Source organism: Bos grunniens, chromosome 3 (assembly GCF_055505025.1).
Source record: "Bos grunniens cultivar Pamir isolate PY7600 chromosome 3, Bosgru_T2T1.0, whole genome shotgun sequence".
Lineage (NCBI taxonomy): Eukaryota > Metazoa > Chordata > Mammalia > Artiodactyla > Bovidae > Bos > Bos grunniens.
Window position 1 is genome coordinate 4,240,824 of NC_141167.1, and position 27,633 is coordinate 4,268,456.

Sequence of the window (27,633 nt, forward strand, 5' to 3'; positions counted from 1 at the left end):
CTATTGAAACTTCACAAAACGATCTTCAGCTTAGCAGTGACCCGCACTCAAGCTGATGAACAAAAACAGCGCATACTTAGGGCTTCCCTGGTGGCTCAGTGGTAAAGAATCCGCCCTCCAGTGCAGGAGACACGGGTTCGATCCCTGGTCTAGGAAGATCCCAAATGCCACGGAGAAACTAAGCCCGGTGCCACAACCACCGAGCCTGTGTTCCAGAGTCTGAAAACCGCACCTGCTGAGCCCAGAGGCCGCATGACTGAGGCACGAGCACCTAGAGCCCGTGCTCTGCAACGAGAGAAGCCACTGAAATGAGAAGCCTGTGCACCACAACAGAGAGCAGCCGCCGCTCACTGCAACTAGAGAAAGGCTGTGTGCAGCAATGAAGGCCCAGCACAGCCAAAAATAAAACCGAATGCATAAAAACTAAAAAAAAAAACAGGGCACAGTATTTTCCGTGCAAAAAGTTCTCCTCTTGCTGTTAATACATCTTAAATGTTTTTCTGAGATGAGGGATGTTCACACTTCCTTCAGGGTCTCAGCATATTGGAGCTACAAGCAAGCAATAGTCGCAAATAACCTCATGTGTGACTGACAAGTGACAGGTGGGAGCAGCCTGGCCTCACGTGAGCAGCGCTCCCCGTGACAGGTTCCCTCCGGGCAATCCATCTGGTCTCCGTGGCCTTCGCTTCACCTGCTCCGCTCAGGTTCTTCCTTGTAAACCGCATACTTTTCTCGCTGTTCAGTCACTAAGCTGTATTTGACTCTTTGTGACCCTCCATGGACTCCAGCCCAGGCTCCTCTGTCCATGGGATTCTCCAAGCAAGAATACTAGAGTGGGTTGCCGTGTCCTTCTCCAGGAGATCTTCCCGACCCAGAGATCGAACCAGTCTCTCCTGCACTGCAGGAGGATTCTTTACCAATGAGCCATCTGGGAAGCCCCCCCACCCCCCACCCCTTTGAGATGACACAAAACACTGACATTGTTCCTTCTCAAAAAAAAGACTTGATGCTCCAGTAGCCCCATGCTTTCCCACGCAGGCAGCACACAGCTACTGACACCCTTTCCTCTGCCCAGGTGATCCTCCTGGAACCAGCCAGGAAAGGGCCAGGAGCCCTCAAACATCCTCAGCAGGCTCGTCTGTTGGGATGGTGGGGAGGAGCTTTACAACACATGGGAATGAGGCTGGTACCCAGCAGTTCCCGCTGCGGGCTGACTCAAGTGACAGCTAAAACGTGGGTACGGTATGAACTACAGAAAAATAAAAATTCTGGCAGCTATGGGGTTTCTATTCATGTCCTTATTTAGAAAAAATAGCCCATTGAGTGTTCTTTTGTCTGAAAAACTATCAGAAATAGAAAGGAAATGTTAATCAAATCAAGACTTCAGTTGCAAAGACGTGTGTCCTGAGAAGCTGCCTTAGCAGAAAGACGTCCTTCGGCCCGAGCCTGGGGCTGACGGCCCAGGGCTCAGAAGACAGGCTGACAACAGCAAGAATGCTCTCCAGCCGCCTCGCCAGACCTTGCCTGAGCAGGCTGGACAGAGGTGGCAGTGACCATCATCAGCTCTGAGCCATCCTGCCTGGGGCCCAATGGGCCCCGCGGCCTGTGGCTGTGCAGTCTTGGGAAAGTCCCCTGAACCTTCTGAGCTCATCTTCTCTTTATGTGTAAGTGGGGATAACCTAACTGCCCCTGAGATACGCCAGGGCAAGGAAGACTTCTGCAGGAAACCCTGAAGATCGCTGACACAGCAGGGCTTTGGGAAACGCTACCAACTGTGTCTACCTACACACTGTCTCTGTCCCAGCAGCGTGAGCTCAGCTCAGAGGAAGTTTACAAGACAAGGGAGAAGACGAGCATGCTGAAACACCCACCAGGAGTAAGTGTGCTGGGGAGATGGCCCACCCACACCAAAAGCCCACTCCTGTTTCTCTCCCCGCAGCGAGAATTCCACCCCCACCGGCCAGAGATAAAACAGACCTGAGGATCAGAAACCATGTTGCTCTGGTAAGCTCTAGGACACAAACACATAAATGAAACATTTTAGTTAAAAGGAAAAGTAAATCTTTATAGTAATTTAAACTACAAAGTAGCTCTCCTTCAGAGTCCAAACCAAAGTATTTACACAGGTTTTAAAGGTGTCAGCTTATAGCCTGAAGGAGAAAACCACTTGAAACTCCGGCCCTTCCCTAAACAAAAACATCAGTCTCAGAAAGGGGATTTAAGTAGTGGTCCACCATTAAATGCACAGGAATTCTGAATCACTGAATCTTGGATGTAGTCAAGACAGTGCTTTGTTTAAATTAGAAGTTCATTTACTTTTTCTAGATAGTCTGAACCGTAAAAGTTCTGGTAAATCCAATCCATGAAAATATGGAAATAACCTGCTTTAAAACACACACACACACACACACACACACACACACACACACACACGTGAGTGTGCGTGCACTAAAACTGGGGTGCCCCAGAGTAAAAGCAGTGAAGTAACAAAAATTCCTCTCTCTCTGACCCATGTCTAACATACAGTGAGATATAGCAGCCTTCCTGCTCTAACAGGTTAGTAACCTGAACCCTATGGCCAATGGGGCTCCGAGGTCAAAACTTTTAAGTATGATCAGATATTCTGGAAACACTGGCATATGAGTAATCAACCAGTCATAAACATTTCCTTTGCTGAGTCACACAGCCTGATTTTTCAAGGATAAGAATTTCCTCCTGAACATTGCCTTTTGAGGAGCAAACATATCACACCAACATGCGACCTTGTAATTCTGTAGAAACTAGATAAGAACCTCACTGTTAATCAGGTAATACTCGGATCAACTTTGTCTGAAAACACTTGAGCCGCTATAAATAACGCAATTTCCTGTGCTCAGTGTAAGCGGCAGTGTAGACTGCAGGATCTGAAGAAAAAAAAAAGGGTGCAAATGAGGCTTCCGCTCCGTTGACATAAGTTCAGGCTGAACAGAAACTAATTCTTAAAGAAAAGGGGAAATTGAGTCTCCATCTTTGCCCTAGTGGGACACTTTTACTACTAAGAGAAAAGACCTAACTTACTGCTTTTATATCTTAAGAGCTTGGGGCAATGACGCACCTAACACAAACCAGGGTTCCAACACCCAGTCTCAGGCTGAGCCTAGCAGGGCCAGGCACCCGAGCGCTGCGTGTTTCTACTCGCCAGGGCCAGTGGACCCGGGCACAGGCACCTACGATGCGAGGAGACTTGGGGGGTCCACGTTCCCCTGACAGCCTCTCTCAGGATGGGGCTGGGTGTTTGTGAGGACCCTTTGCTGCTCAGTTCATGGGAAAAAACCAGCTGACACAACCAGCGTGCACACGGGGAAGCTGCCCAAGTTAAGGAAACACGGTTTCCACACCGTCCAGTCCTGCAAGGAGCCTGGACTTCCTGCTAGGATCCTGCTTTTTGCTTTGAGGTGGAGCTAGACAAATCCATGTCCTCCTGCCAATCCCAGCCCTGGCCTCACACCCATGGGGCCCCGGCCCTCCTCCTCCTCCACTGGGGACCACTGTTCCTGGGACACAGGGTCACTTAGTGCTGAACACAAGCCGGCACAAACAAGTCTGAAATGCCCACCCTTCTCTGGCTGGAATACTAATGCCCAGGGTGGCCGCTGGGTAAGTCCTTCGGACATGGCCCACCCAACACCCCACCCCCACCCTACCCCACCCCACCTCACTTGTTTCCTTTCAACCACTAACGTCATAAAACAAGGACTGTGTTTTACTTCTGTTCCCCATGTTCTGCTTTAAAAAAAAAATTTTTTTTGCTGTTTTTTTACTAAAAACAAACAAACCCCTCCTTAACAAGCCCTCTCCCAAACAAACAAAAACTCTAACAAGTTCACAACTGATTACTGAAAACCCCTGGGACCAAGGATGTTTCAGAATTCAGCATTTTTGGGTTTTAGAAGGGTAATAAGAGGCATACACTGTATGTTCTCTAACGACTCAGAGTAACAGTCCTTAATCAAGTACCTTAACGGGGCTGCAGAGAAATGTATGCGCATTCACACTAAGAAGAATAAAGACTGAAAATAACCTCTCATCAGCCAAATAAATGGGACCTGGAGAACTTGGCACAGGACCCCACAATACGATGAGACTTGGGAGGGGACACAAATAGCCTCCCGTCACTGCCAAATGAATTCTGCTCACAACTTACAAAAAAGAGAAACAGCCTTAGTTTTCTGACTATACTAGATCCTGGAATCGTGGGCAGGAGGGGGTGGGCACCTTCTCAACGAGCAGCTGTTCCAGTCTCTCCTGGCTCCGGCTCCCAGCAGCATGTCTGTGAGGCACACATCTCCACCAGACCCGATCCCGAGGTAAGTTAAGGCTTAAAGAGACGCCGCATCGAGTGCCGTTGAACAAGAGGTGCTGTTTCTACTCCTGCCTCAAATCCTGCTCCCCACAGTCACTCTGTTCTTCTCCGTGCCCAGCAGTTCATTCCTCTGAGCTCGAATCTTGCCCAGGACTAACATCAGTCTGTTCTTGCCATCTATGGCTTGCCTAGGCGGCTCCTGGAAGCACCGGCCTTTCTCAGAGCATTCCCATCCTTCTTTCTTCCAAGGGCCCTTCCCTGATGCTGACGCAAGGCTCTCTCTGCAGGTTCCCAATTAGGCGAAGGGGTAGGAACCAGCTCCAAGGATCTGGTTCAAGGCTGGAACCTAAGGCCAGAGGAGCACACCGAATGTGGACATTAAAAATAATACCCACCTGACAGTCCTCAGGAAGGAATGTGATTTTCAAGTGTGTGTTCATCAGAATCTATTTCTACACTTCTTTCTGGGGTTGACCAGGAAGCTGAGGGCAGAGCAGTCTTATTCATCTTGAACCTTCCAGAAACACTCAGTAGGGGGTTAATTCCTGCCTGGTGAAGGAGTGATTATTGGGGGCTTACACTTCGATTAAGGTTCCACAAAGGCCCAATAAAGTGAAAATCTAGGGTCTCTCTCTACAGTATTAACTTAATAATGTATGTCTTTTCCAAATTGCACCCTTTCACTTTTAAATATTCCCATTCATGATCAGCCACAAGCCACACGAAAATAGGTAATTACAAACCTTCCCCACTTCATCCCCTGCTGGACTCTTAATGCCTCACATCCATAGTCCCAATACTGGGTGTTGAGCTGAATAACTGCAAAATCCCACAGATGAAAGGTCCCCTCCAGACGGAGAGACCCCAGGAGACCAGCCAAGGAGGATTTGGGAACTGGAATCTCGGGGACTCTAGAGAAGGCTCTAAGGCCCAGAGAAGGATAAACACTGCAAACCACCCAGCCTCTGGGGGTGCCAGCCTCAGGCTGAAGGCACCGCCCCTGGGCACCAGTGCCCAGGTGCTCTGTTTTGTAAAACACCAAACCAGCAGTTGTGAGTGAAACTCTATAGACCACGCGCAGGTCTCAGATTTCGGCTGGATCCGCGGACGAAACACCCAACTGGGCAGAGCCCGACAATGCGGCCTGAGCGGACTAGACCGAGTTCTTTTCCGCGGTGGCGAGGAACGCCGTCCGGGGAAACGTGTTTTCGGGGTGCAAGGCGGGCAGCACAAACGAAACCGCGAACTGAACCGAGAACTCCCTACCCCCGCCCCGCCGCACATCCTCGCGTGGGGACGGACTTTCGCTTAAGGGGGTCCCCGGCCAGGCGGGGCCCACCCACACCTCACCAGGCACAGATGGCTGCGGTGGAAGGTGGCGCCCGCCCTCGGCCGGTCCCAGCACATCCACAAGGTCCACACATTCGCAGTCAGAACCAAACGTTTCGGAGATGTGTTGTCCTCTTACCAGTCTCTGAGCTTCTGGGCTCAGGCAGTCTATCTCCTGGTTCTGCGCGGCCGCAGGGTTGGTCATCCTGCCGGCTGAAGACCACCTTCTCACACAGCCAGCAGAGATCCTCAGTGGACGTCTGGCTCCCGGGATCCGCGGGCGGGCTCTCAGCGCAGCCGCATGCCGAGAACGGCGGGATCGCGTTGCCTGAGACTACCCGCGCGTCGGGACGGCAACCTCGCCCTCGCCCGGGCGGAGCGCGCCTCCGCGGTTCCGGGGCTCGGGCGCGGCCGCAGGGGCGGGGCGCAGGTGGCCGGGGCCCGCGGGCCGGGGCGGGGGGCGGTGCGGGGAGCCGAGGAGACGGGCCGCCCCCCCCGCGAGCTCCGCCCCTGCGCTCCGCCCTCGCCGCCCTCCGGGTCCACCCGGCGCGCTCCGCCCCCACGCCGCGCCCCCCGGCGCGGTCATTAATCACCGGCAGCCCCCTTCGGTCCCCACCCGAGGAGAAAACCCCCGGCCGGCCCTGGTCACCCACCACCCGCGGAGGGAGGGCGAACTGAGGAGTTTTGGAAGATGCGGGAGCGGGGAGGTGCGCACGGGGCCTGGCTCCCCTTGGGGAGGGGTCGGTAAGGGGGAGGGTTCTGCACGGGGGCGGAGCCCTCCGGGGGCGGGGCCCTGGGGCGGGGTCCTCCGGGGGCGGGGTAATGGGGGCGGCGTCCTCTGGGGGCAGAGCTGACAGTCTCTCCAGGCCCCGCCTGTGCCCCCGCCCGCCGCCCCCGCGCCGTCGGTGCTGGGCTGCGGCCCCAAATTCAAGCCAAGTTGAGCTTCTACGGACACGACAGCCTCGCCCGAGCTCCGCAGCGTCTGCTGGCCGGGGTACCCCGTTAACGCGTCCCCCGGAGAAAGGGCCGCCTTCTAGGGCGAGCAGAATGCGCTGCCCGCCGGGGTGAGAACAAGCATCCGGTGGCCGAGTGCGCCCCCCCTCCCGGCTCCCGCTCAACAAGCCGCGGCAGAAGAATAATGTTCGGCGCGGATCCGGGGTCTCAGCGCCGGGGTTGGTGGGGGCGGGGGGGTTGGCCGCACCGTCCAGGGTCCTGCGGGAGGTCGTGCGAGGCTGGGGCCGCGCGGAGGGGCGTGTCCGCGGCGGGATGGGGCCCCCGGGGCTCCGCACGCACCTCCTCCAGCCCCAGAACACGCGTGACTCGTTCTTTAAAAGTCCTACAAGCAAATCATGGAAACGTGTCCCGACCTCGCCAGGCCGGGGCGGGAGCGACGGGAAGGAAGGACGCAGATTTTTATGGGAATGCCAGCCTGTCCCGGCCATGCCCCGCGCCCGCGGCGCCCCCTGCTCCTACGCCGCATCCAGGCGGCCCCGGCCTCTGTTGACCTCGCCCTGAGGGCACGTGTTCGGAAGCCCTTCTCAGAAAGACCACCTCCCCACCTCAAAATGAAAACTTCCAACAGGAAGGCTGGGCCGAGGTGTCTGCAAAGGCGGCTCCAGCAAGCGTCTTGAGACCACCAATGCGCACTTAAATGCTACCGTCGCCCCGTCTCCCGATCTCCGCCACCCTAACCTAGCTCTCAGTAAAGTGTCAGCGCGGCGGACTGTGTGCGCTCACCTTCCCACTCTGGCTTCAGGGGAGGGGGCTCTGGAAGGAAGGGTGTATGTATGTGTGTGGAGGACGGGGCGGGGTGGACAGAGGAGGTTCTGGGGGGCCCGGGGGTTCTAACCTAGGAGGGAGTAGGGGCAGCAGAAAAGCAAGGCCGAGTAAAGACCCAGAGTGGCCACCGCGGGAGAAACAGCAGGTGTCAGCTTTGATGAAAGTGAACACGGCCGCTAAGCTTTAATGCACAGGACTGTCAGGTTCGCAAGAATAACTTTCAGAAAGACTGAAATGCGTACCTTTAATACCTTGTCTTCTTACTATAACGCTTTTAAAATCCGTTAATGTGTTAACAGTTCTTGATTAAACACGTTGGAGAAAATTTTAAGTTATTTTATGTAAATACCTATGGGATTTGGGGAATCTCTGGTGGAAAGCAAAGATAATTTGAGTAACAGCTCCACAGATGAGAAGGATAACCTGTTAATAAAATCGCCTTCTGGGAGCCTTCAGTTGGAAGTGAAAGTGGAGAGTGAAAAAGTTGGCTTAAAGCTCAACATTCAGAAAACGAACATCATGGCATCCGGTCCCATCACTTCATGGGAAATAGATGGAGAAACAGTGGAAACAGTGTCAGACTTTATTTTTCTGGGCTCCAAAATCACTGCAGATGGTGACTGTAGCCATGAAATTAAAAGACGCTTACTCCTTGGAAGGAAAGTTATGACCAACCTAGATAGCATATTCAAAAGCAGAGACGTTACTTTGCCAACAAAGGTTCGTCTAGTCAAGGCTATGGTTTTTCCAGTGGTCATGTATGGATGTGAGGGTTGGACTGTGAAGAAGGCTGAGCTCTGAAGAATTGATGCTTTTGAACTGTGGTGTTGGAGAAGACTCTTGAGAGTCCCTTGGACTGCAAGGAGATCCAACCAGTCCATTCTGAAGGAGATCAGCCCTGGGATTTCTTTGGAAGGAATGATGCTAAAGCTGAAACTCCAGTACTTTGGCCACCTCATGCGAGGAGTTGACTCATTGGAAAAGACTCTGATGCTGGGAGGGATTGGGGTCAAGAGGAGAAGGGGACGACAGAGGATGAGATGGCTGGATGGCATCACTGACTCGATGGACGTGAGTCTGAGTGAACTCCGGGAGTTGGTGATGGACAGGGAGGCCTGGCATGCTGCGATTCATGGGGTCGCAAAGAGTCGGACACGACTGAGCGACTGATCTGATCTGATCAGTTGGAATATTCTGATGTAGATCAGCAGATTCTAGAGCTACTTGCCACCTGGAACCCTGTGACCACATCTCCCTGAGCCAGGGCCAGGGAGAAGGCTTCATTTGTCTTGCAGGTCTCAGGGCAATGCTTGTAGACACGGGCACCCCCTCCCCACCACCTCCCGGGTGGCCTTCCAGTTGCTAGTTGTCAGCTTTATGAAAACCGCATAGGGAAGTGGGCCCTGGAGTTAAACCCTCTGGCTCAGTTCTTGGCCCTGTCACTGGCTGTAGGACTGTGAGCAAGTTACTTAGCCCCTGTGTCTCGAGTTTCATCTGAAACCTGCCAGTTATAATGAAAGTGCCCAGGGTGAAGGGGAGGCCCCCCTGAGCACAGTCGGTGGAGCCGCCTGGCTGCCTCTTGGCCTCCTACCTTCCCCCTGCCTCCAGAAACCCCCCACAAGGCACCCGGGCCTACCTGCCTTGCTCTGCAGCAGGAGGAAAGCTGGGCAACAACAGGTTAACATGGCTGAGAACCGGGAAAGATGGTGAGTAGCCCCAGAGAAGACAACAAACCCACAGCCCCCACAGAAGCTATGGGAGGGCCCAGCTGCAGAAGCCCCAGGTGGCAGGACACTGTCTCAGAAGAAGCAACTGGCTGATTAATTTTAGTCCCAGGAACAAACTAACAACACCAACAGTAAGATAATAATAGTAAAGGCACAAGAGATTTCTGACTCCACCCAGTAGCCACAGCAGCTGTACCAACATCCTTGTAGATGAGAGGCCAGGACATTCTGACATATGTCCCAGCCAGCCACCCTGGGGGGACAGCTCAGACCGGTCCCAGCTGTAGGGCAAATGTCAGTCTGCATTTTAAGTGCTGCAGAATTCACACTTCTCTGTTATTTAGACGCCGGGGCCCCAGAACACAGTGTCGAGGGTCTAGTTGCCTTTATTTTGATATAAGCAGCCCTCCGATGAAAAGGGGCCCCCCTGGGGCCCTCTCTCAGCAGTACCCACCCCGCTCTTGTGTTTTAAACTCACCATGGACACTTGTGAGGATGACTACTGAGTGTCGCCTACATACTTGGTGCTGGGAAAGTCCACACAGAAGTCAAAGAAAGTGACATTTTGTAGAAGAGAAACCACGGACGTGCACTACATTTTTACCCCTGTGCTCACAGCGTTAGGTCACCAGGAGTGTGTGTTAGGTCACTAGGGCCACAGCTCAGCCATGGCCGACTCTGCGACCCTACGTACTGCAGCCCGCCAGGCTCCTCTGTCCATGGGATGTTCCTGGTGAGAATACTGCAGTGGGTTACCATTCCCTCCTCCACTAGGCAGAGTAACCTAAATCCTTTAGATTGGGGAAGACAAAACCAGAGTCACCTGAGTGTCAGGTAAGAAGAAAATCAGACAAGAAGCCCCCAGTTTCCATCCTCAGGGAGGCTGGCAGAAGAAACCCAGGGCACCTTTGAAAGATCTGAGCCGCAAAATGGGGAGGGGGGACTGGGGAGGGGTCAGGAAGAGGGAGGCCATGCATCCTGACTGCTCCAGTGTGGGCCCAGGGTCTTTATATGCAGAGCTGTGAGGTCAGTGACACAGGCTCCGTTTTCCCTTCTTTCGGTCAAGATCCCCACTTCCAGCAGGCTGGCTACTTTCACTCCTTCCAAGCTGCGGGCAGCCACTCACCTACAGGCACCCAGGGACTCTGTCCTGAGAGGGGCCTCAGGTTTTGTGAAAGCTCCGGTTGTCCCGGGCATTCCTAAAAGCCACCATGCTTATGCTGCTTGGAGCCCTCCCCCCAAAAGTGTAATGTCCCAGATCTCAAAAGCAGTTCTCCAACATTCAAGATTACGTGCAGGAACTTAACTTCTTAAGGGATGCCTAATAAGGACAAACAGGTAAGTAGAATGATCTAATTTTGTTCTGGGAACATCAGCCTTCATAGCTCACCAGCAAACGCCACAACATTCAACCACTTTGGGGCCACACCCTAACTCGTTTACTGGTCTCCATGGTGTTGGGCCGTTGCTAGGTTCACCAGCATCGCCTGCTTCTGTGGTTTGGTTCTGAAAGCTACAGCAACCAAGACAAACGCTTCCAGGTTTGCAGGACAAGGCAAAGGGCCGGGAGGGGAGAGCAGGGTGGTCCTTGGCCGTCCTGCTCTTCAGATAGCTCGCACAAAACCATTTTTCCAAATCATAGCCATCACAGCTGTTTTTCATAAACATGAATCACCAGTCATTGGTTTCAGGAGAGTAAACATTTCTATATTACTTCTACAAACAGTGAGCTTACATGTATGTTATAACTTCCCATGGATCCCTTTGACTAAAATAAAAGAACACTCCATGTAGTAAAGCTGGTTCATGAAGCGATTACCCAGATGTGCACCACGTCTTTCAGTTTACAAAGCATTTTACACATGCATGTCTTAGAAATACTGTGGGCTTGGTTCCAGACCACTGCAATACAGTGAGTGTCATAATAAAGAGAGTCACATGAAGTTTTTGCATCCTAGCGGATAAAAAAAGATGTTTGCACTACACTGTAGTCTATTCAGAGAAGGCAATGGCACCCCACTCCAGTACTCTTGCCTGGAAAATCCCATGGGTGGAGGAGCCTGGTAGGCTACAGTCCATGGGGACCCGAGAAGAGTCAGACATGACTGAGCAACTTCACTTTCACTTTTCACTTTCATGCATTGGAGATGGAAATGGCAACCCACTCCAGTGTTCTTGCCTGAAGAATCCCAGGGACGGCGGAGCCTGGTGGGCTGCGGTCTATGGGGTCGCACAGAGTCGGACACGACTGACACGACTTAGCAGCAGCAGCAGTAGTCTATTAAGCATGCAAGAGCATTATGTCTAAAAAATAATGTATACACCTTAATTTTAAAGTTGTCATTATTGTTCAGTCACTCAGTGATGTCTGACTCTTTGCGACCCCATGGACTGCAGCACGCCAGGCTTCCCTGTCCTTCACTATCTCCTGGAGTTTGCTCAAACTCATGTCCATTGAATCGGTGATACCATCCAACCACCTCCTCCTCCGTCATCCCCTTTTCCTCCTGCCTTCAATCTTTCCCAGCATCAGGGACTTTTCCAATAAGTTAGCTCTTCCCATCAGGTGGCCAAAGTATTGGAGCTTCAGCTTCAACATCAGTCCTTCCAATGAATATTCAGGACTGGCTTCCTTTAAGATGTTCTGGTTGGATCTCCTTGCAGTCCAAGGGACTCTCAAGAGTCTTCTCCAACACCACAGTTCAGAAGCATCAGTTCTTCAGTGCTCAGCTTTCTTTGTGATCCAACTCTCACGTCCATACACGACTACTGGAAAAACCATAATTTTGACTATATGGACTTCTGTCAGCAAAGTGATGTCTCTATTTTTTTAATAAGCTGTCTAGGTTTGTCATAGCTTTTCTTCCAAGGAATAAACATCTTTATTTATTTATTTATTTATTTTTTAAAAACATCTTTTAATTTCATGGCTGCAGTCACCATCTGCAGTGATTTTAGAGCCCAAGAAAATAAAATCTGTCACTGTTTCCATTGTGTCCCCATCTATTTGCCATGAAGTGACAGGGCTGGATGCCATGATCTTAGTTTTTTGAATGTTGAGTTTTAAGCCAGCTTTTTCACTCCCCTCTCTTATCTTCAAGAGGCCTAAAAATACTTTATTGCTAAAGAAACGCTAATCATCATGTGTGTGTGTGCTCAGTCCCTCAGGCATGTCTGACTCTTTGTGACCCATGGACTGTAGCCTGTCAGGCCCCTGCGTCCATGGGATTCTCCAGGCAAGAATACTAGAGTGGGCCATGCCCTCCTCCAGGGGATCTTCCCGACCTAGAGGGGTTGAACCCTAGTCTCCTGCATCGCAGACAGATTCTTTACCACTGAGCCACTAGGGAAGCCCCAACCATCATCTGAAACTTTGGCAAGTCATAATCTTTTCACTGGAGGACGGTCTTGCCTCTGTGTTGAGGTTGCTGAAGGCTAAGAACTGCTGTGGCAATTTCTTAAAATAAGATGACAATGAAGTTTGCCACAGTGATTGATCCTGCCTTTCACAAAGGAGTTCTCTGTAGCATGCAATGCTGTTTGATAGCATTTTTGTGGACAGTAGCACTTCTTTCAAAATTGGAGTCCCTCCTCTCAAACTCTCTTTATCATTTAGCAACTAAGTTTATGGAATATTCCAAATTCTTTGTTGACATGTCAACAAATCTTCACAGGAGTAGATTACATCTCAAGAAACCATTAGCATTGCTTGTCCACATGTTTTATTGTTCAGTTGCTAAGCCATGTCTGACTCTTTGCAGCCCCATGGACGGCAGCACGCAGAGCTTCCCTGTCCTTCACCATCTCCCAAAGTTTGCTCAAACTCATGTCCGATGAGTCAGCGAATGTCATTTAGTTATGAGATTGCAGCAATTCAGGCACACCTTCAGGCTCCACTTCTAATTCTAGTTCTCCTGTTGTTTCCACCACATCTGAAGTTACTTCCTCCACTGAAGTCTTGACCTCTCAAAGTCACCCATGAAGGCTGGAATTAACTTCTTCCAGACTTCTGTCAGTGTTGATATTCTGAGCTCTTCCAATGCATTACAAATGTTCTTAATGGCATGAAGCATAGTGAATACTTTTTAGAAGGGTTTTAATTTACTTTGCCCAAGTCCACCAGAGGAATCACTATGTATGGCAGCGATAACCTAATGAAACATATTTCTTAAATACAGGGTTGCCATAAACCTTCTATTTGTTAAACAAACAAACAAACAAAAAAACCACAGTATCTTTGAAGTGCAGTAAAGTAAAGCACAGTGAAAAGAGGTCTGCCTGTACACACGCTGAGGCCCCCAAAGGTTGTGTCGCGTGTCCACACAGATGATCGTTGGAAGAGTGGAGCCCGGCTTTTAACCCAAGTCCAAGCCCTCAGTGTCCAGTACACTGTCTGACACAGAGGTGCTCCCTGCCCGAGCCAGCCAGGGATGCTCACTGGGACAGACAGTCAGCAGACAGGCCACCTCCCTGGGCTCAGTCTGGACCAGTAGCCCCATCTCCCGCTCCATGGGTACTGACAAAATAATGTAGCCAGATCAAGGTCAAGGGTGTAGCCGGCTCTCCTGGTAAGACCAGGGCACTGGTAGAAGCATCAGGTGAGGGAGTCAGACCCTGCATGCCATTCACCTCCCAGTCAGCTGGCCCAGCTCAGGCCACAGTGGACTTGACCCTCGAGCCAAGATCCTGACAGCCTCCGGTGGACACAAGTATTGGAGGCAAGTGACTGGAAAGCGAGGGAGCTTGTTTCTAGCACACAAACAGCTCCTGCTTATTAAGCACCCACTCTGGGCCAGTGTCCTACGACCACATCCTTCAGCCTCATGGCTGCCTGTGTGGTCCTCACTGTCGCCCAGGACTGAGTGGGCCCTTCAGGGATGGGTGCATGTGCTCACCTCGGGGGACAGAGGGCAGTTCATAAACGACAGATGCACAGGTGATTCTCCCAGGAAAACGAGGGACTTCGATAGCTTCTCATCAACTCTTATTTATCTTATGTATTTTATATTTTTGTAGCCACGGAGAATAGAAACTCTCTTCTAAAAGTGGCATGACTTTAGGAATGTTTTTTTCTGCATGGCTACCTAGCACCCAGCAATTCACCAGACTTCTTTTTTATTTAATATGTATATTTAAAATCCCTTTGGATTTTCTAAGCAAGGTGATGAGTTCGAGTTTTGGTTGGACTGAACTAGAAGCAGGGGCAGAAAGCCTTATTGGAGGTGTCCAACAGGCGCTTTGGCACCAGAAGTATAAACTGGTTTAAGGTGATGAGAAAAATGGTGGCATGCATATAACAGAAACTAGTCTGAAGGAAGGAATCTGGGGATCCCCACATTTCATGAATACGAGGAGTGACAAGAACAAGCCAACACCGGGACTTCCCCGGTGGTCCAGTGGGTAGGGCTCCACACTGCCGACGTAGGGGGCCAGGTCTGATCCCTGGTCAGGGAACTAGATCCTGCAAGCTCGACCAAGATTGACAAGCTTGCATGCTGCGACTTAGACCCAGAACAGCCAGATCATCATCGTCATAATACAAGAACACTTAGTCAACACAGACGATGGGTGGGTAGAGAAACGCATAACAGAGGTGCCTTCTGGAAACCACTATTCAGAAGGCTGGTGTGAATACCAGTGTTAAGCAAGGCAGATGAAGTGATGACAACAGGGTCCGGAAAGCCTTTAATTTGCAACTCGATAAACACTGGCTCTTGTATTCTCTTGTTGAAATTCTACATTCCAGCATTTTCAGTGGTTTCTGCTCATATAGTACATGACACATGACAGCCCAGGAGGAAGACAGAAGCAAGAAGAGGGATTGGGTGGGGAGAGACATGTTCACTTGCCCATCTGTTTTTAAGGATGGAAGCGACTTGAGCCAGTTTGGAGACTGAAAAGTGGGAGAGTCAAAAGGAGAGGGAGGAAAAACAGAGGGGGCGTGGGCAAGACGGCTGACTAAGGGATGGAGGGGGTGGGCTGGGGGGTTTCTCCGGACTTTCAGCATTTGGCCTGATTCCGAGCTAAGATGGGGATGAGAAAACCGCAGTGTCCAGGAGAGGACAGACCACGAGAAGCACAGGCCTGGTGCAGAGACTGTGGACACAGAGCTGGGGCAGGAGAAGGGCGGGTGGAGCAGAAATTGCAGGGCATGCAGGAGAGCTGCCTCCGGCTCAGCCTGGGCGATGCTGGTCTCAGGACCTGCACCCGGAGCCCTTCCACAGGGCTCCAGACAGCCCACAAATGCTGCGGCAGGGTAAACGCTACCCACATGTAAAGTAATTTCTAGCTTATTTTACTCTGGGATTACGTTCATCTCCAAGAGTGCCCGGGAATAAGTCCATAGCAGTCTTGGGGGGAAATGTATCAGTTTTTTTCAATCCATTCCTCAGAACGGTTGATCCTTAAGACCAAGATGAGAGTGATCACGGGAACACTCCTCATGTATTGTGGCCAAGGAAATGGCCACAAACACCTGTGATAAAGCATCTCTTAGCAAAACCAATTCTGTTTTTCATGAACACAACACACTGCAAGTATCAGCCAATTATTTTCTAAAAATATTGAGGACAAAACAACTGAAATCCATTACATATTTCTCCATAATATAGGAAAAGGCTGAAAAGCCCTTCTAAGTCCACCCTAATTCAAAGGAAAAAATATCTCAACATGCACTTGGAAAAGTACATGTATAATACTTTCGATCAGAATAGACAGAAAAAATGTGCTTTACTTTCAACAACTGTATTTACTAGCTAACAGAACACTTTCTGGTAAGAAATAAAGGCAATGTTTCAATATATATTTAGGAAAATAAAATGATTACAGATAAAAGCAATATTTCTTCTAGATGCTCACTGATTTATTTGGCTCTGGCCTCAGTAATCTTGCCTATGAGTTTAACGTCTAGGAGAGATAAAAAGTGCCTAACAATCAGAACCATGAAACAAACATTTACCCTGCTCACTGAAAAATCCAGAAATCAGTCAGGCTACAAATGCTATTGACAAATGTCATGCATAGAAAGGAAGTATGGGAAACACAGGAGTTTATAATCTAAATTTAAACAGTACCCACAGCACATAGGGAAATTTGACGGCATGTAGGATGAATTCAAAGGTTTAAAATCAGGCCTTCCTGCTAAACAGCTTGACTTGAAGGTGACCCGACTTCAGGAAAATCAGAAACATCAGAAGTAAGCAACCTTCTCGCCTACAGTACAGAAATGTCTAAAACAGCATCCCTAAAATAATCTTCCTAAGAAAATACATATTTCTAAAGAAAACAAAGACTGTAACACACTGTGTATGTGCTCAGTCGCTCAGTCGTGTCCAGCCCTTTCGCGCCCCTATGGACTGCAGCCCGCCAGGCTCCTCTGTCCATGGGATTCTCCAGGCAAGAATACTGGAGGGGGTTGCCATTTCCTCCTCCAGGGGATCTTCCCTCCCAGGGATCGAACCCACATCTCTTGTGTCTCCTGGATTCTTTACCCTGTGCCACCTGGGAAACACTAAAAACACATGTCCACAGCCTAAAATAAGGATTTTCCCTTCTGCATTTTAGCCCCTGAAATACAGTGCAAAGAAAAACCATCAACTAATAGCCTCAGAAAGGTGCCAGATTATGGGCACCTCCTTTATCACCAATTTGTACGAACCAGACATCTTTCCAGAAGACTTAACACAGAGCATAAAAACCTCACCTCTGAAACACGAAGACTTCAGATGAACTTCAAGAGAAGTTTAAGGAAGAGCGAAGAACAGCCGTCTGAAGAGACATGTTTGGCACGAGAGTGGAAATTCTGGAATAACTAGAGATCAAATAGCACTCCTGACCACGTCAGCTCTGAGTACCAGCCGACAGGTCAATTAGAGGCACCTTTATACCCGCCACCTCATCGGGCAGCTTCGACCCGCCTTCGGTAATGGAAAGGCGTGGCTCCCTAAGTCCATTGTAGGATTTCCAAATGCCTCTTCTGACCTGTGGGTTTGATTTTTAGTTACTCAGATTACATTGAAGTCCCTTCCTATTATCCTCACTTCCACTGAGGCATGTGTATTAAATATGGGATTAGACTTTGAGGGAAATTTTCTTTATCTGTTTATTTTTAATTGAAGGAAAATTGCTTTACAGAATTTTGTTGTTTTCTGTCAAACATCAACACGAATCAGCCATAGGTATACATATGTCCCCTCCCTTTTGAACGTCCCTCCCATCTCCCTCCCCAGATGGAACTTTAATACAAATACAGGGCAGGGTTTTGTAACCGTGGCTCCTCTGACATCTGGGGTGAAGTGATTCTTTGCTGGGTGCTACCCTGTGCGTCAGAGGATGACCAGCAGCATTCCTGGCCTCCACACACTGGGCGCCACAGCACTCTCCTCCCTGCCTGCATATTGCCACCCTGCTGATTTGACTTCTGTGCAGAGTACATCATGCGAAATGCCGGGCTGGGTGAAGCACAAGCTGGAATCAAGACTGCCGGGAGAAATATCAATAACCTCAGATATGCAGATGACACTACCCTAATGGCAGAAAGTGAAGAGGAACTAAAGAGCCTTGACGAAAGTGAAAGAGGAGAGTGAAAAAGTTGGCTTAAACCTCAACATTCAAAAAAGGAAGTTCATGGCATCTGGCCCCATCACTTCATGGCAAATAGATGGGGAAACAATGGAAACAGTGACAGACTTTATTTTCTTGGGCTTCAAAATCACTGCAGAAGGTGATTGCAGCCATGAAATTAAAAGACGCTTGCTCCTTGAAAGAAAATCTATGACTAACCTAGGCAGCATATTAAAAAGCAGAGACATCACTTTGCCGACAAAAGTCCGTCTAGTCAAAGCTGTGGTTTTTCCAGTAGTCAAGTATGGATGTGAGAGTTGGACCATAAAGAAAGTTGAACGCCAAAGCATTGATGCTTTTTAACTGTGGTGTTGGAGAAGACTCTTGAGAGTCTCTTGGCTGTAAGGAGATCCAACCAATCCATCCTAAAGGAAATCAGTCCTGAATATTCTTTGGAAGGACTGATGTTGAAGCTGAAACTCCAATACTTTGGCCACCTGATGCGAACAGCTGACTCATTAGAAAAGACCTTGATGCTGGGAAAGATTGAAGGCAGGAGGTGAAGGGGCTGACAGAGGATGAGATGGTTGGATGGCATCACCGACTCAATGGACATGAATTTGAGCAAACTCTGGGAGATGGTAGAGGAAGGGAAGCCTGGAGTGCTGCAGTCCATGGGCTGCAGAGTCGGACGTGACTAAGCGGCTGAACAACAACCACACGCTAGGTGCCAGTAGCAGTCTCCTCCCTCCTGCGACAACCAGAGGTGTCTCCAGACACCAACAGATGTCCTCTGGGAGGCGAAGGGAACCTGCTGAGAACCCTTGATCTAGGGAGCTTGTGCCTTCATCCAAGACACCCACACTGTAGAAGGACTTACTAACTCACACAGAGGAGTCACACCCCAACAGATCCAAGCTAAACATGCACAGAAGTAATGGTCATGACAGAAATATTTCACCATGTCCTCTGATGTCTGTGGCCCTCAGTTTTTCAAGTAAAAACTCAAAAGCGGGGCTGGATGTTACGGTCAGGAGCAGCGAGAAAGTCAGGACTGACACTGAAAGGTAGGAAGCGGGGGCCACAGGGTGGGAAGAGAGAGACGGAGCTTTCAGAGTTGGTGCAGTCAGGCCAAGGGCAAGGCGGTGACAGTGGAGGTGGGCTGGAAGGAAGAACACAGGAAGTGAGACGGTCAAAGAACTGAGTTTGGTTTCCTGGACCCTGTGGGAAGACCTGATCCAAAAGCGGGGCGTGATGGAGAACACAGCCAGGGCGAGGGTGGGGGCCCACAGGCGGCCGGCAGAGTCCACACAGCACAGGGGCCCTCACACCTCCAAAGCCTCCTGAGTGAAGTAAGCCAGCAGAGAAAGACAAACATCATACGATGAGACATATATGTGGAATCTAAAATAAACTATCCGGGATTCCCTGGTGGCTTAGATGGTTAGGAATCTGCCTGCAAGGTGGGAGACCCGGGTTCAATCCCTGGGTTGGGAAGATCCCCTGGAGAAGGGAATGGTAACCCACCCCAGTGTTCTTGCCTGGAGAATCCCATGGACAGAAGAGCCTGGCGGGCTGCAGACCACGGTGCTGCAAAGAGTCAAATACGACTGAGCGACGAACTATACAAATGAACTTATTTACAAAAGAGAAATAGACTCACAGACACAGAAAAGAAACTTATGGTAACCAAAGGGGGAAGGTGGGGAGGAGGGGTAAATGAGGAGGCTGGGGGTAAAAGAGACACATTATTATAGATAAAATAGAAAACCAACAAGGACCTACTGTATAGCACAGGAAACTATATCCAATATCTTGTAATAACCTATAATGGGAAAGAGTCTCAACAGAATATATATATATATATGCACATTTATATATAACGTAGTCACTGTGCTCTATACCTGAAACTAACAGGATACTGTGAACCAACGAAAGAGGCCAATAACAAGGAAAACAAAGTGAAAAACCTCCAAAGCAGAGGTTTGGGAGAAAGCTGAATAGAATTCTTGCTCTCTTGCTGGCGAGGCTGCAGTTTCGGGCCACTGCTGTGACCTCCACAGCTTCCTGTGTGACACAGCACAGATGCGGCCAGCAGGCAGGCAGCGGGTAAGTGGTAAGACCCCAGGCTGGCACCTGCTGCACACTCTGGCTGTTATTCGAAAATACATGGGTTATTCTTCCTGCAGGTAAGGGACTCTGGAATGAACAGTTGACACACAGGTTGAGAGAAGCTGCAGGTAGAGTGAGTCCCATGTCACTTAATTGGCTGGCATTAGGCTGAAAGCTTTGGTCAGCATTTTTGAGCACTGGGTGCTTTGCCCTCTTTATGGAACCTCCCCCTTCCAAGTCCAGAATTTTGGCTTTACTAGTTCCCCAAAGCCAAGCTTTCTGCGTTCTTGATGTATTATGAATAGGACTCTGTGAAACCGTAGACAAAGACCAGAAGGAAACACAGTAAACAAAAGAGCTGCTCTATTTAAGTGATAGAATTGTATTGCTGTTCAGAATATCCTCAGATATTGTTAGAATGCTCTTTTCATATAATAGCTTAAGGAACTTGCACTTTATTCAGGAGGCAGTAAAGGACCCACTGAAAGTGTTTGAATAGGGAAGTAGAATTTTGTTTGAACAAAGAAGTTGCAGGAAACAAAAAAAGGTTAAAAATCACCTTTGTTAATCTTTTCCAAAAGTTTCTTGGCTGATTTCACTATTTATTCTTCCAGATCAGCTTCAGAGTCTACTTTTTTAACTTTAAGCCAACCTTGTCCCCTAAACTGGGATATCATTGGAATTACTTTATGGATGTATTAACATCTTTTCAATACAGAGTCTTCTAATTCAGAAACAAGGTACCTCTCTCTCCATTTTTTTAGTCTATGTCCTTTGGTATATTGTTATAGTTGCCTTCATATAGGCCTTGCATATTTCTTTATTCCTAAATGCTATTTTGAATGAAAGCTTATCTTCTTGCCATCATTCAAAAAAAAAAAAAAAAAAAACGACCATGGTGTATGAGAATGCAATGGTTTTTTTCGGGGGAGGGGAGAAGTAGAGAAACTTGTTCCCTGAGCACATTTAATCAATCAATTAACTTTGTATCGGAGCACAGCTGATTAACAATGTTGTGTTAGTTTCAAATGCACAGCAAAGTGATTCAGTTATTTACCTACATGTATCTACTCTTTTTCAAATTCTTTTCCCCACTAGGTTGTTATAGAATATTGAGCAGAGTTCCTTGTGCTGTACAGCAGGTGCTTGTTGGTTATCCATTTTAAATATAGCAGAGCGTACATGTCCACCCCCAACTGCCTAACCATCCCTCCCCCCTCACCCTTCCCCTCTACTATGGATGTTTGTTTATATAATTACAAACACAGGACTCAGTTTGGGGCTGAATTTTTGGATTAGCGTGCAAGCAGTTACACACTCTCTCTCTTTTCAGTAGTTACACTGCTGATCTCTTTATCCTGTCTGAACAGCAGCACTCCCATCATCAGAACATTACACCAGCCCCGGCCTGCCGTCTCTTCCTCCATCGGATGCTCTGAGTTAGGGAAGCAGTAAGGACTCAGCAGCTTTGGGAGTTTGTGCTTGTGCTGCAATAACACAGGACAGGACGGCAGGCTTATTACAACAGAAACAGCACTGCAGTTGCCTAGAAAGTAAACAGAGACTCTGCTGTCAGCCACTCGATAAAGCCCCTGAAAGGAAAGAAATTATAAGGCTCAGAAAAAAGACACTCTTGCCTAAAGGCCAGAATCTAATTTTAAACAATAAAAGATAAACAGGCAAAGCGACTTGAAGGAGGATTAGCACTGAAGTCAGTGAAAAGCTAATTATTATTGGCAGCGTCACCGTCTGATTTTTTTCTGCAGGGAGAGGCACCGAGGAGGAACGATCAGGTCTGGGGCCGACACTGCCCGTGCGGGGAGCTGCGCTCTGCCAAGAACGTGGTGCCGGCCTTGGCCAGTCCCGTAACCTCGGTCCACCCCTCGGTTTCCTCATCCGTCAGAGAGGAGGGACAGCGGCAGTAACCTGGTGCACGCGGTGTGTCAGGTTCCATCCGTGATGACTCGAAGCCTGTACTTAAATAAATAAAGTGCGGTGCAGGTGTTTGGTTCACAGTGCACACGTTACAAAGTTCTTCAAGGCACATGTAACCTAAATCTACTGGAACCAGTCACTATTCACAAAGGGATCTGAGAGTTAACTTTTGTCCGAGACCAGCTGCCCCTCCTTCTTGCCTTCCGGCCTCACCCACTCTGGCTTCTATCTCTGCCAGTATCTCCGTGGCTCAGAAGCCACAGCCTGCTGGGTAGCTCTGGTGCAGGGGAAACACACAGGCTTGGTAAGCCCCTGCAACCAGAAGACGAACTGCAACTCTAAGTTGTGAGCTGGAGTAGGAGGAACCATGATTACTGTTCTAGAACAAGTGGCCTGAATTTTGGGAACGTTATTTGCCTTCAGACACTCTGAAGGAAGTTCTGGTCAGATGACTGGACTTGAACTTCACAGCCCAGATAAGGAGATACGACTGTGTCTCCCAAGAAGGGGATTAGGCAACAGAAGCCCACGAACTTCTCTTTTTGGGTAAAGAGACTCTCCTTTGGTACAATTTTTGAAAAAGAAGAAATTGTCCCACAGTGAAGCAACTAAGAATTTTGAATAAAGATATTCAAAGTTTTCAGTTTGAATATTCTATGATTATTTAGAACATGTGTCCTCCATTTAGCATAAAATATAATAAAACTGGGGCTTCCCTTGCGGCTTAGCTGGTAAAGAATCCACCTGCAATGTGGGAGACCTGGGTTCAATTCCTGGGTTGGGAAGATCCCCTGGAGAAGGGAAAGGCTACCCACTGCAGTATTTTGGCCTGGAGAATTCCATGGACTACAGTCCATGGGGTTGATAAGAGTCAGACATGACTGAGCGACTTTCACTCACTTGCTTACTTACTTATAATAACACCATATCTTCTAGCACCTTTATCTCCGGAAGGAGGCAAAAGGATGTGTAGGTAGGGAGTGCACACGTGCTAAGTCGTTTCAGTCGTGTCCAACTCTTCGTGACGCCATAGACTGTAGCCCGCCAGGCTCCTCTGTCCATGGGATGCTCCAGGCAAGAATACTGGAGTGGGTTGCCACGCACTCCTCCAGGGAATCTTCCCAACCCAGGGATCAAACCTGCGTCTCCTACATCTGCGTTGGCAGGTGGGTTCTTTACCACCAGCACCATCTGGGAAGCTCGTAAGTAGGGAAGAACAGGAGAAATTAAGGAGAAACAGATTCACAGTTGGGAGGGGTGGTGAAATTTCAGTGGCTGCCTCCCATTGGCCACAGGTGAGTGTTCCCACGGGGCCTGAGCTAACGCTTTCTTATTGGCTAGTAATGTCAGACACCTCAAGTGTTCACTGATATGTGAGTGGATAAATACACGTGGTATATCCATACAATGGAATATTATTGGGCCTTTAAGAAAAGGAAATTCAGATACATGCTTCCATGTGAATAAAACCTTGAAAACATTGTGCAAAGTGAAATAAGCGCATTGCAAAAGGACAAATATTATATGATTTCACTTACATGAGATACCTAGAATTGTCAAATTTATAGAGAAAGTAGAAGGTGGTTGCCAAATGGAGGGGACACAGGAATGAGTGCATGCATGCCAAGTCTCTTCGGTCGTGTCCACCTCTTCTCAACCCCATGGACAGTTGCCCACCAGGCTCCTCTGTCCTTGGGGATTCTCCAGGCAAGAACACTGGAGTGGGTTGCCATGCCCTCCTCCAGGGGATCTTCCCTACCCAGGGATCAAACCCCCGTCTCTTACGTCTCCTGCATTGGCAGGTGGGTTCTTTACCACTAGCGCCACCTGGGAAACCCACAGGAATGAGGGTCAGTGTTTAATAGACACAAAGTTTCAGTCTGGGAAGATGAGAAGGGCTCTGGAGAAGGTGGTGGTGATGGTTGCATAACTGTGAACGTACTTAATACTACTGAGTTGTATACCTAAAACGGGTAAGATGGGGAATTTTATGTTATGTGTGTTTTACCACACTGAAAATTAATTTATGTTGAAAGTTTTAGACCATAAGAAATGGCCAAATTGATCTTGGGATATCTACTTTATGGCATTCTGTCTGGCTATAAAAATGGTATATTTGATGAGTATGTAATAGAATGCAAAGCGCTTAGGACCATGCTGAGTGCACACTCTCAACATACACACTCCAATAACATCTATGAAAAAATAAATAACAAAGACCCTAACAAAATAGGGCTTCCCTGATAGCTCAGTTGGTAAAGAATCTGCCTGTAATGCAGGAGACCCTGGTTCGATTCCTGGGTCAGGAAGGTCCCCTGGAGAAGGGATAGGCTACCCACTCCAGTATTCTTCCCTTGTGGCTCAGATGGTAAAGAATCTGCCTACAGTGTGGGAGACCTGGGTTCAATCCCTGGGTTGGGAAGATCCCCTGGAGAAGAGAAAGGCTACCCACTCAAGTATCCTGGCCTGGAGAGTTCAGTCCATGGGGCTGCAAAGAGTCGGACGTGACTGATCGACTTTCACTACTAGACCCGAGGAAATGAGCTGAAATAGTGCCGTGATTGTTTTTATGTTATAATGAGAGTATAGATAGCTTTCTGTTTCCTTCTATTTTTCACCTTTTTTTTTATACACATGTACTACTTTTAAAGGGGGGAATAACACAGTTTCATTTTCCTCTGTAACTTTATTTGAAAGGAAAAGAAGAACGAAAAGAAAAACCTTTATGTGTTCATTTCCTAGAGGCTTTTAAACCTAAAAGGAAACCGCAATTAATTAGGCTGTTCTACTGTGTTTGCCTCTTTCCTACTTTTCTACCATACCACCACAGGTGCCCCTGGTGAGGCAGGCTGGTGAAGCCTGTGGCCATCCTCAGAATGGTATTTGTAAGTGCTTAAAGCAAAGTATAGTGTTAGTCGCTCAGTCGTATCGGACTCTTTGCAACCCCATGGACTGTGGCCTGCCAGGCTCCTCTGTCCATGGGATTGTCCAGGCAAGAATACTGGAGTGGATTGTCATTCCCTTCTCCAGAGGATCTTTCTGACCCAGGGATTGAACCCGGGTCTCCCTCACTGCAGGCAGATTCTTTACCGTCTGAGCTACAGGGAAGATCTGTAAAACAAAGTACACACAGTTACAAAGGAAAGTGATTATTATGAAATGTATTGTCAAAATATATTTTTAAATTGTGATACAGTATAAATCACAGGCTTCTCTGGTGGCTCAGTGGTAAAGAAACCACCTGCCAAAACAGGAGATGTGGGTTCAACCCCTCGGTGGGGAAGATCCCCTGGAGAAGGAGATGGCTACTCACTCCAGTATTCTGGCCTGGAGAATTGTATGGACAGAGGAGTCTGGCAGTCTACAGTCCATGGGGTCGCAAAAGAGTTGGGCATGACTTATTGACAACAACAACAGCAATCAATCAATCACAATACAGACAGGAAAAAAAAAAGAGAAATTATACCAGTTATGTTAATAGGAGTAATTTAATACAGGGGACCCACTAAGCAAGTGTTGAATGACTTAGAAGGCATAGGAGACTCAGGTAACAAGGAGGTAATAATTCGGGGAACACTAGGGCTGGGGGAACAGAGGGGTGAGTTAGTGTACCCCAAAGACTCAGAAGGCACTGTGCTCCAGAACCTCCACGGGCTCCGCGGCAGTGGCTTCTGAGAGCATGAAGAACGCTGGAAACAGAACCAGGCTGCCGGTGAAGGCGGTTGCTGGGGCGACGGCTTACAGAAACAGGAAGCAGGCGGGGCGGAGCAGACTTGTCTCCTTCCTCCGCCTCACTGTCGCCCCCTAGAGCCCGTGGGCAGAGCCCGGGGGAGATGAGGTGCGCAGAGCGCCGGCCCAGCGTCATACGGCCGGGAATAACTGGCCCCGGTACCAGCTTCTTTCCTGGTGCCCTGAGTAGCCAGAGCTCACGTCTACTTTAATATCCACATGACCATGTGAATTTCCCCAGCTGTCTGCAACCACCGAAAAGTTACACAAAAACAGTACTCGGTGATGAAGCCACGCGCACTTCTAACTCTGCTAGGGTTTGAGGCTGGCACTCATAACGTGAGGTAATGCTGCTCTTTTTTTTCTGACCCAATTTCAGGGATCCTTTGAAATCTAACCAAAGGCCCATGGAGGGTGAGGGGACCCAAAGTTCAGAATCCTTCTGGGTGTTAAAGTGCTTTTTTTTTCTTCCTTAAATTTTGCTTTAAAAGTCACAGGCTTGATCGCATGATCACAGGGTGGATCACTGATGCCAGGTTTCTCTTTGCAAGAGAAAATAACGGTGATGCAAGCTCATGTCTTTGGTGCACGTCTCTCTTTTCACTGATATGGTCAACCCGTCTTGCAAGCAGTAAGTAGTAACTGTTGCATCTTTATCCATTATATTGCACCTACTTTTAATGCCCCAGAAAGAAAGCGAACACACAGCTGCACTTACATCCTCATCCCACGCTCCTGGGGGCACGGATTTTAGGATTCCCGGGAAGTCTTCAGAGTTCTTTCCCGTAAGGCCCCTGGCCAGCCCCGCCTCATTGACCGTGACCCAGACGTTCCCCAGTCCAGATCTGTATTTCTTTTCTCTTGATTTGTCCAAGGTTCAGCCCACCGGCCAGGTGGACATCTCTGCCTGGAGGGCCCAGTCACCTCAAGCTCGAGATGTATTCAAAATGGAATTCCTGTCGCCTCCAACGGTCTGTCCTCTGCACTTTCTCTTCCAAGGGGGCGCTGCCGACCAGCGCCTCTGGGGAAGACTTCATTTGCGGTCTCTGGGTCTCAGCTGCCCATCAGTGAAGGAGAGGCAGTGGCAGACACAACCTTCGGGGCTGGTGGGAGGACTAAATGATCCCTCAGGTCCGGACATCAGCAAATGCCCGCCCGAGTGAGGCCGGCGCTCCTCCCCGCCCTGCGCAGTCCACCAGCAAGTTGGCTTCCCCTCTCTGAGTCACTTCAAGGTGCCCCCGGGCCACCGCCCCAGCCCGGCCTCAGCGAGTCTCCTCAGAATTACCGCAGTTGTCCCCGGTGCCGCCCCCTCCCCGCCCCCATTATCGCCCTGCCAATCATCGTCACGTCATCCACTCCTGTCACTCATCCCGTCATCACGCGGGGGTGGGGCTGCCACGGGTCAGAGACCACGGACGTAACAGGGGACAGGGCAGTCATGCCTCTGGGGGGAGACTGATGTCAAGTAACTGCACAGATAAGTAACCACTTATAACATGACAGGTGCCATGCCATTCAATGAAAATATCCCCACACGTGCCAGGCGTGGGGCTTGCAGCCAGAACACGCAGCTTTGTGTTTCTGAGAAAACAACAAGTGACTCGAGGTGGGGGAGAGGAGAGCCCTCCCGTGAGGCTGGTGGGGCTCCCCTCTGAAAGCCGGACAAAGGGCGACACTCCGAGTCCCCAGGCCTCCTGGTGGCCTCCTGGATCCCTAACGCGGCCGACCGGCACCCTGCAGTCTCAGGCCGGCGGCAGAGGACTGCCTCCTGGTGGTCACTTCAAACCTTGGCGGCTGAATCCCCATGTTTCTTTTTTCCCACGAACTCAGCTCATGTGTGGGCCTAGGCACTTAGTCGTGTCTGACTCTGTGAACCCGTGGACTGTAGCCCGCCAGGCTCCTCCGTCCATGAGACAGTTCGTTACAGTGTTTCTAACAGCATTTGTAATAAAAGAGGACCCAACTCCCAGCTGAGGAACCTCGGTAACAAGCTCATCTATGTCAGAGTTTTATTTAACACAGAAACAAGATCACTTTTCTGTCTCACAGATGGAATATACACGCATTGATAAGCCTACTTTTAATCTATAAAGTTTGAACAGTGCTACAGATTGTAAA

At 49.3% G+C, this 27,633-nt stretch overlaps 1 protein-coding gene and 1 long non-coding RNA gene across 51 annotated transcripts in view; one reads left to right on the top strand and one right to left on the bottom strand.

The window, feature by feature from the left end:
- Nucleotides 1–27,633, bottom strand: part of LRRFIP1 (LRR binding FLII interacting protein 1) — a 161,681-nt gene that overhangs the window by 87,091 nt on the left and 46,957 nt on the right. For 14 of the 50 annotated variants that reach the window (XM_086376203.1, XM_086376142.1, XM_086376180.1 and 11 more), the window contains exon 1: nt 5,811–6,046. The exons of 25 other annotated variants lie outside the window; for them this stretch is intronic. In XM_086376203.1, coding sequence (XP_086232329.1) covers nt 5,811–5,876 — 66 coding nt within the window. In that variant the 5' untranslated portion in view covers nt 5,877–6,046. Of the gene's footprint in view, nt 1–4,254; nt 4,689–5,810; nt 6,047–16,879; nt 17,032–27,633 lie in introns of those variants that run through there. 11 more of the 50 variants (XM_086376055.1, XM_086375989.1, XM_086376027.1 and 8 more) reach the window with 3 other exon arrangements.
- LOC147374870 (uncharacterized) lies at nt 25,509–27,510 on the top strand. The gene is made up of 3 exons (XR_015154888.1): nt 25,509–25,859; nt 26,007–26,146; nt 26,391–27,510. It is a non-coding gene; the product is annotated as an uncharacterized LOC147374870 (long non-coding RNA).